This window comes from Oncorhynchus keta, chromosome 6 (assembly GCF_023373465.1).
Source record: "Oncorhynchus keta strain PuntledgeMale-10-30-2019 chromosome 6, Oket_V2, whole genome shotgun sequence".
Lineage (NCBI taxonomy): Eukaryota > Metazoa > Chordata > Actinopteri > Salmoniformes > Salmonidae > Oncorhynchus > Oncorhynchus keta.
In genome coordinates this window covers 39,122,791-39,132,790 of record NC_068426.1, presented here as the reverse complement: position 1 = coordinate 39,132,790, position 10,000 = coordinate 39,122,791, and the positions used below count along the sequence as shown (strand labels likewise).

Sequence of the window (10,000 nt, the reverse complement as noted above, 5' to 3'; positions counted from 1 at the left end):
CCAAGAGGCCCATGATCACTCTGGATGAACTGCAGAGATATACAGCTGAGGTGGGAGACTCTGTCCATAGGACAACAATCAGTCGTATATTCTGACCTTTATGGAAGAGTGGCAAGAAGAAAGCCATTTCTTAAAGATATCCATAAAAAGTGTTGTTTAAAGTTTGCCACAAGCCACCTAGGACACACACCAAACATGTGGAAGAAGGTGCTCTGGTCAGATGAAACCAAAATTGAACTTTTTGGCAACAATGCAAAACGTTATGTTTGGCGTAAAAGCAACACAGCTCATCACCCTGAACCTACCATCCCCACTGTCAAACATGGTGGTGGCAGCATCATGGTTTGGGCCTGCTTTTCTTCAGCAGGGACAAGGAAGATGGTTAAAATTGATGGGAAGATGGATGGAGCAAAATACAGGACCATTCTGGAAGTAAACCTGATGGAGTCTGCAAAAGACCTGAGACTGGTACGGAGATTTGTCTTCCAACAAGACAATGATCCAAAACATAAAGCAAAATCTACAATGGAATGGTTCAAAAATAAACATATCCAGGTGTTAGAATGGCCAAGTCAAAGTCCAGACCTGAATCCTATCGAGAATCTGTGGAAAGAACTGAAAACTGCTGTTCACAAATGCTCTCCATCCAACCTCACTGAGCTCGAGCTGTTTTGCAAGGAGGAATGGGAAAACATTTCAGTCTCTCGATGTGCAAAACTGATAGAGACATACCCCAAGCGACTTACAGCTGTAATTACAGCAAAAGGTGGCGGTACAATGTATTAACTTAAGGGGGCTGAATAATTTTGCACGCCCAATTTTTCAGTTTTTGATTTGTTAAAAAGTTTGAAATATCCAATAAATGTCGTTCCACTTCATGATTGTGTCCCACTTGTTGTTGATTCTTCACAAAAAAATACAGTTTTATATCTTTATGTTTGAAGCCTGAAATGTGGCAAAAGGTCGCAAAGTTCAAGGGGGCCGAATACTTTCGCAAGGCACTGTACATATCTTATATTATTATATTATCATATATTATCATTGAAATATATTTTATCATATATTTTCCTTTATTCGTTTTTCGCAAACCCTACCACCGCTCCCCTAATTGGAGTACACAACATTTAGGCTTTTACATCCAGCTTATACACACTCTATGACTATATGTTAATTTACTGCTACATAACCATGCCCATACAAAACAAACCACACTACATTAACCCAGGCTGTCCCCTAACCCAAAAAATCTTGGTTGACTGAAAGTCGTCTGTTGTTTCGAACAATCGATTACTCAAAACTTGTAAACATTTGTTTTTCCATATATAGACACACCCTCCCTTTCCTTTTGTTTTAATTAAAATCAACTATGTGCTTAGGGTCGTTATCCTGCTGGAAGGTGAACCTTCGCCCCAGTCTGAGGTCCTGAGCGCTCTGGAGCAGGTTTTCTTCAAGGATCTCTCTGTACTTTGGTCTGTTCATCTTTCTCTCGATTCTGACTAGTCTCCCTGTTGCTGCCACCACCATGCTTCACCAGAGGGACGGTGCCAGGTTTCCTCCAGATGTGACGCTTGGCATTCAGGCCAAAGAGTTCAATCTTGGTGTCATCAGACCAGAGAATCTTGTTTCTCATGGTCTGAGAGTCTTTAGGTGCCTTTTGGAAAACTTCAAACGGGCTGTCATGTGCCTTTTACTGAGGAGTGGCTTCCGTCTGGCCACTTTACCATAAAGGCCTGATTGGTGGAGTGCTGCAGAGATGGTTGTCCTTCTGGAAGGTTTTCCCATCTCCACAGAGGAACTCTGGAGCTCAATCTGAGCTACCATCGGGTACTTGGTGGTTCCATATTTCTTCCATTTATGAATGATAGAGGCCACTGTGTTCTTGTGGACCTTTAATGCTGCCGACTCCTTTAATGCTCCTGTCTCGGAGCTCTACGGACAATTCCTTCGACTTCATGGCTTGGTTTTTGCTCTGACATGCACTGTCAACTGTGGGGCATTATATAAAAAGGTGTGTGCCTTTCGAAATCATGTCCAATCAATTGAATTTACCACGGTGGACTCCAATCCAGTTGTAGAAAATTCACACGGATGATCAATGGAAACAGGATACCCCTGAGTTCAGTTTAGAGTCTTATAGCAAAGGGTCTGAATAGTTATGTAAATGAGGTATTTCTGTTTAGTTTTTTTTATAAATGTGCAAAATGTATAAAAACCTGTTTGTAGATTCCTGAGGATTTGTTTTTTTTTATTTAATCAATGTTAGAGTCAAGGGGTCTGAATACTTTCTGAAGGCATTCTATATGCCTACATTTGCGGCCAGGCCAGGTAGCCTATAGGCCTACTTCCATGTTTCTCCTAAGTATAGCATAGGTTATGAACTCTGTAAACAATGTGTCCACTCCGACAATGAGAACAGGAAGGCTGGAATAATATAGAATGCATTAAAATAAGTGACCGTAACCAAAGTAACAAACATTGTAGATGATAAATTATAGGAATTAACGGTAAATGTACTACTGGTGATATATGTTACAGGGAATTGGTCGACACTAACAATTAAACACAAACAATTCACACAAAGAAGTTATGAAACACAGAATCTGCACAGATTGGCAGAAGAGAGTGCATTCTGGAGTGAGAAGTGCATTGTGCATCTGGGTGCATGGTCAATCCGATGTATGCATTGGCCATGCAGCATTTACGGTGATACGGCCTCAACAGACGTCAGGGCATTCATACTTCTTGCGCTTCACGGAGCAGTGCAGATCTGTTGTCAAGGAAGTGAGTTTGTATTTATACAAAGGGTGTACCGCCCCCGGCTACCGTCAACCAATCATGTCAATACGGAGATATACAGAGCCCTCTACATTGTTACAACATTTGGGAGGCGCATGATGATGTGGTACGGGACTCGAATTCGCCTCTGTATGCCTCTAGAGGCTCCACAATTGTGTCACACCCTCCATATGGAGCCTCCGACCACCTTTTAAAATCAAGCAAAAATGGGCTTTTAGTCGAGGCCTCCGCAGTGGATTAGTTCACTGAGATGGCCGCATATATATATATTTGCTACTGCTTGACTTTAACAATCTCCGTCGACCAACAGCCGAACGACCAAACAATCGACCAGTCTACTAATTGGTGCCCTAACCCGATTACATGTTGCCAATAAAGCTACACATGCCATTTACCACCAGCTCGGTGGCTTTGTAGTTAGAGTGTCTGTCCTGCGATTGGAAGGTTTGGGGTTTTATTCCCCTGGTCGAGTCCTACCAAAGACTCTAGAAATGGGACTTGATTCCTCTCTGCTTGGCACTCAGCATTAAGGAGAAGGATTGTGGGTAAGGCCCTGCAATAGGCAAGCATCCTGTCCAGGGGATGTACATTTAGCTGCCTCATGCTACAGAAACAGGCGAGATGGGCTCCTGCACTATTCTGGCTTGAACAAGTCTACTCACTTTATGCCTTTTACCAGAGGCTTTTATTCAAAGCTAGATCACACTACATTCAGACAAAGCTGCCATCAGTTCAAGGGAGATAAAGTCCTCTGTACATCATGCGGTCGGCATGTGACCACTGTGCCAAGGAGGATTATGGGGGACATAAAGGAAAACATGACACAGCAGAGGTGATTAGAGATGGTTCTAGTTAGCCGGCAGTCGTTAGGTTGCCAGAAGAGAGGGAGAGACAGAGAAATAAAAGAGAGCGAGTATTAAAATCAACTGGCATGAAATGAAGATTGCCACATTATTAATGCTGGGAACCACCCCCGCTCACTAGAACAGCAGCATCTAGCCTGACTGGGGATGCGTCCCAAATGGCAACCTTTTCTTTATATAGTGCACACTAATTATAATCAGGGCCCATACGGCTCTGGTCAAAAGTAGTGCACTACATAGGTTTGGTACAGCGTGTCGTCGCATCTCCTCATTATCAGATGATCATCAGCTGCTGTCAAACACACTTGGATTTGAAAAGATGATTATTTTCCTCTCTCACACTCCATTCCACAACATCAGCTGCCTGGGGCTGAGGAGAGGGAATGGGGTAGGGGGTCGAGGGACAGAGTAGCGCTCATTGCACCATTAAGCAGAGCAGCGTTCCCGTGGAGAGGACAAACAGCCATAAATCGACAAGGTTAACGCTGGGTTACGAGAACACACAATGTACAGAATGGAGTGGGGCTTGTGCTCTTATTTCATTAGGCCACTGTATTGTTCCTCCCCCTACATCCATACTAAGTACACACACACACACACACACACACACACACACACACACACACACACACACACACACACACACACACACACACACACACACACACACACACACACACACACACACACACACACACACACACACACACACACACACACACACACACACACACAATGCACTTGGTGTGATGTGCCATTATCACTGGGACTGACTCAGAGGCTGGATGTGTGACCAAGACATAAGCAAGGTGTCAAAACCATCTGTTAAGATGCCCGCTTTACAATTCTCATGTGATCCCAAATTCAGATTAGAAAAAGCATATCCCGAGGCCGCATTCGTTGTAGCTGGGGACTTTAACAAAGGACATTTAAAGAAAATTCTCCCAAAATTCCACAAACACATCTCTTGCCCTACTCGCGAGAGAAATACTACATTGTTATTCTCCATTCTGAGGCGATACAAAACCCTGTGCAACGGTGTCCTAGATTTCCTGACGAACCGACCCCGGGTTGTGAGGGTTGGAAACAACACTGGGGCACCCCAGGGGTAAGTGCTAAGCCCCCTCCTGTACTCCCTGTTCACCCATTAATGTGTGGCCATGCACAACTCCAACTCAATCATCAAGTTTGCTGATGTCACGACAGTGGTAGGCCTGATTACCAACAACAACCAGACAGCCTACAGGGAGGAGGGTAGGGCCCTGATTACCAACAACAACCAGACAGCCTACAGAGAGGAGGTTAGTGTCCTACATGATTCCATATGTGTTATTTCATAGTTTTGATGTCTTCATTATTATTATACAAAGTAGAAAATAGTGAAAATAAAAAAAATCCTTGAATGAGTAGATGTGTCCAAACTTTTGGCTGGTACTGTAGCTCATTCTAAAATGTATACTACTGTACTTTGTTTTTTAATGACACCTTATACACACCACATATTTATTTATATACTGTATTCTTGGCATAGCTCACTCTAATATATCTACTGCTGTACATATCCTTCTTATATCTTGTGTAAATTAATCCGGTGTATAGAAACAGGATACACCTTGTCTCAATTTCGAGTCTCATAGAAAAAGGGTCTAAATACTTATGTAAATCAGGTTTGATATTTTTTATAAAATTTATACAAATTTCCCAAAAAACTGTTTTCACTTTGTCATCACGTGGTATTGCGTGTCGATTGATGAGGAAAGTGTTTTATTTAACCAATTTTAGAATAAGGCTGTAACGTAACAAAATATGGAAAAGGGGAAGGGGTCTGAATAGTTTCTGAATGCCCTGTACATATGTATATATTACATTATGATTACTGTTACAGTGCTATTTGGGTTGTTAATTGGATTCAACCTGACATTCTTACTTTCTTTTCTTTCTTTACATTTTAAATATTTGTGTACTTGTTTGACATTTTACTGCATTGCTAGGAGCTAGTTGCATAAGCATTTCACTGCATCCGCTATAACATCTGCTAAACTGTGTACGAGGCCAATAAATGTTGATTTGAGAGAGACAGAGGGGAGAGTGAGCAATAGAAATTAAGACCAAAATAATTTTTCTTCCAAAAAAGGTCCAGTTGCCAGGACAACAAATTCCATCTACAGTAGACACCGTTGCCCTAGAGCACACAAAGAATGCACCACAGGTAACTTCCACAAGGCTGTGAACCATCTAAGAGACAAGGCAAGCTCGGGCCTTCTATGCCATCAAAAGGAACATGAAACTCAACATCCCAATAAGGGAAACACTTCAATCAGTTGTAGAACCCATTGCCCTCTACGGTTGTGTCTCAACAACCAAGAATTCACAAAATGGGACAAACGTCCAATGCAGACATGCAGAATTCTGTAAAAAATATACGATGCAAAACCCCCAAACAATGCATGCAGAATGAAGAATAAACCAGCTGCCTCCAGAACCACTTAGAAGGAAGTGATGCCCACACATTCCTCCACAAAGCCCTCATCTACAGAGAGAAAAAGTCCCCTCGGCCAGCTGGTTCTGGGGCATTGTTCACAAACACAAACAGAACCCCAGGACAGCAACACAATAAACCCAGACAAATTATGAAAGACCAAAAAGAGAACTGTTTGACACTGGAAAGAATCAACCAAAAAATGAAACAGAGCAAGTTGGAACGTTATCTGGCCTTTAACAGAGAGTACACCGCACCGTGGCAGAACACCTGAGCACTGTGACTGACCCCAAATTATGAACATCCTTGAGTATGCACAGACTCGGTGAGCACAGCCTTGCTATTGAGAAAGGTTGCCATAGGCAGACCTGGCTCTCAAGAGAAGACAAGTTATGCGCCGACTGTCCACTAAAGGAGGTGGAAACTGAGCTGCACTCCCTGACCTCCTGCCAAATGTATGACCATATTAGAGACCCATATCTCCCACAGATCACACAGACGCACAAAGAATTTGAAAAAATATCAAACATTAATAAACCCCATATCTGTTAGGAGAAATACTGCAGTGTGCCATCACAGCATAAAGATGTGTGGCCCGTTGCCATGAGAAAAGGGCAACCAGTGCAGCACAAACAACATTGTAAATACCACCAATATTTATCTGTGTATTTACCTTCCCCAACTATTCGTACATTGATAAAAACACTGCATAGCTAATTATATAACACTTTCAATATCTTCATCTTTTTCAAATCTTTTGTTGATGTTGTTGAATTTGATCCTTCTCCCTTTTGTCGATTGTTAATTTCATTTGCTTTCCATTTGCTTTGTTCCCCCATGCCAATAAAGCCCCTTTGAATGAAACTGAATCGAGAGAGATAGAGAGAAATGGGAGAGAGCAAGGGGAGAGGGAGGAAAGAGATAGATAAAGGGGAGAGAGAGGGGGAATACAAAGAGGGAGAGAGAAAGGGGAGAGAGAGGGGGAATACAAGGAGGGAGGGAGAAAGGGGAGAGAAAGAAATTGAGGGGATAGGAAGTGACAGACGCACTAAAAGCCAGGTGAATCTGGTCCAGCTGCAGCGTTGATCCACACAGGTTGAGCTGCCTAGCATTATGAGAAAACAGGCAAACTGAGAGGTTTTATGAAGAGGAACAAGAGGAGGAGCATGGAGATGAAAAGGGAGGGAAAGGGGGAGGTATTGGTGCTGGAAGATGTAGGGGGTTGCATATGCTGCTATCCTTGACACATTGTTGGCACCTCAGCGTACTTATGGACAAGGTGCCAGGATTTGAGGAGAAAAAGGAAAAAGACAGAACGCAGCAGAGGGAAATCTAAACTGCCATCTGCTAGTCCTGGTTCTCCAAAACAAGCTGGTCTTTATTCAAACTGTCTAGGCAAGGGCTGCAATATTCCCATAACTCCCCCCAAAATGACCAGGTTCCCTGGTAATCAGAAGGGAATAAAAGGAAAACCTGAGCATTTTTTGGAAAGTTACCAGCATTTTGCAATCCCAGTCTAGACAAAACCACATTTAACTAATTCAACTTTCCAACTCAAGATTGTGCGGAGCCAGGACCCAGGGAATTGCATGGACGTGTGTGTGTGTGTGTGTAACAATCTGTGCACATACACACATAGTGGCACAGCAGACAGGTACACTCCCTCCAGATCCCCTGTGATGTTTGCTACTCAGTCATGTAGAACCCAAACTGACAAAACAAACCCCTACAGTAGCTCTCTCCATTCATGCTTTCTCTACACTGTCATGCTCCAGCTCACTGCATACCAGATAGAATACACAGAGATAGAAAGAAAGTGTGTGATGTGTCAGCTAAGAAAAGGTGAAGCAGTGTTGTGTGTGCACTGTAGGGTTGCACATTTCCCAAAACTTTCCCCAAACTCCCAGGATTCCCGGATTTCCTGCTTATTCCCCGTCTGATTCTAAGGAATCTTTTGACCAGGATTTTGGGGGGAATTTTAAGGAAGTTACTGGATTTTTGCTAACCTATTCATATTTGAGTTAAGAATACTTCAAGTGATATGTGGTTGGAGAAAGTGCAAAAGAGAGAGAGAGAAAGAGAGAGAGAACGAGTGAGAGAGAGAAGAAAGAAGTAGAGCGAGGGAAAGAAAGAGAGAGTGCTCACGTTGTAGAGGATGTCCACCCATCCCTCCATGGTGATGCACTGGAAGACGGTGAGCACGGCGAACAGGATGTTGTCAAAGTTGGTGATGCCGTAGTTGGGGCCGATCCAGTACTCTGTACACTCTGTACCGTTAGGACACATCCTGGATGGGGCCTCTGTGCCACAGGGGAACGCTGCCGCACGCTCACCTGGATGGGGAGATGAGATGGTAGAGGGAGGGGGAGGGAGGGAGGGAGGGAGAGAGAGGAGGTGGGGGGAGGGAGGGGGGGGAGGGAGGGAGGGAGGGAGGGAGGGAGGGAGGTGGGGGAGGGAGGGGGTGGGAGGGAGGGAGGGAGGGAGGGAGGGAGGGAGGGAGAGTAGGTGGGGGGAGGGAGGGAGGGAGAGTAGGTGGGGGAGGGAGGGAGGGAGAGTAGGTGGGAGGGAGGGAGGGAGGGAGGGAGGGAGGGAGAGTAGGTGGGGGAGGGAGAGTAGGTGGGGGAGGGAGGGAGGGAGCATTTGACTGGGCAAATAACCATCATCCGTAATTCCATGACCGTCACAGTCTTAGTAATTACATTTAAAACATACACACTGGAAAATTATATTAGCTTAAAATACAACATACACATACAGTGCCTAGTGAAGGTCTACACAGCCCTTGCACATTTTTCTATGTTAAAATATACTCCGCACATTTATTCAATTAGATGAAATTCCTTACGGATGTTCACAATCTACTCCACATTTCCAAACTGAAAGAAAGTGTTAAATAAAAAAATACCAAATGAAGATGTCTTGATTGCATACATCTTCCCACCCCAGAGTTAATAATTGGTAAAAGTACCTTTGGCAGCAGCCATTACACCTGTGAATCATATTGAATGAGATTCTACCAACTTTGCATAACTTTTAGGCCGACATATATTTATAGTTTCTGTCAAAAATTGCTCAAGCTCAGTACATTTGGTTGAGAGTCATTGATGGACAGCAATTTTCAAACGTCTTCAAGAATAGCTTTCCAAGAGGTGTTGAGTGTTCCTTCGTGGTCCAGCTTCATTCCTGAGGCTGGAACACTCAGGAATTTGCTTGAAAATCAGACACAAGGTTTAAATATTGCTGTCCATCAATGACTCCCATCTAAATGTACTGAGCTTGAGCTATTTTTTACAAAAACAATGGATAAATGTTGCCCTAAGAGTTTGTAGAATCTTATTGAAAATGACACACAGCTGTCATGGCTGCCGAAGGTGTTTCCACCAAGTGTTAACTCTGGGGTGTGGAGACACAATCAAGACAGCTTTTTTTTTTTTTTTTTTTTTGTTAATTTGGAACATTTTCTATTATTTTTCTTTTAACTTTGAAAATGTGGAGTAGGGTGTGTAAGATCAGCGTTTATTCCCTTCTGAGATGGCATTTTAAAGGCAGCAAAATGTAAAGACTGTGCAAGGGGTGTATAGATATTCACTAGCGACTGTACACACATTACACACTGACATGCACTCAGCGCTGAATGCAGCAGCACACCGGCTGAAGATTCACATGCTTGACACACACACACACACACACACACACACACACACACACACACACACACACACACACACACACACACACACACACACACACACACACACACACAACTCAACATCTACACACACTTAGCACACACACACACACACACACACACACACACACACACACACACACACACACACACACACACACACACACACACACA

At 43.5% G+C, this 10,000-nt stretch overlaps 1 protein-coding gene across 1 annotated transcript in view; it reads right to left on the bottom strand.

Moving 5' to 3' along the window:
* Positions 1 to 10,000, bottom strand: part of LOC118385587 (voltage-dependent N-type calcium channel subunit alpha-1B-like) — a 226,882-nt gene that overhangs the window by 132,489 nt on the left and 84,393 nt on the right. The window contains exon 5 of the mRNA XM_052521481.1: positions 8,284 to 8,471. Coding sequence (XP_052377441.1) covers positions 8,284 to 8,471 — 188 coding nt within the window. The remainder of the gene's footprint in view (positions 1 to 8,283; positions 8,472 to 10,000) is intronic.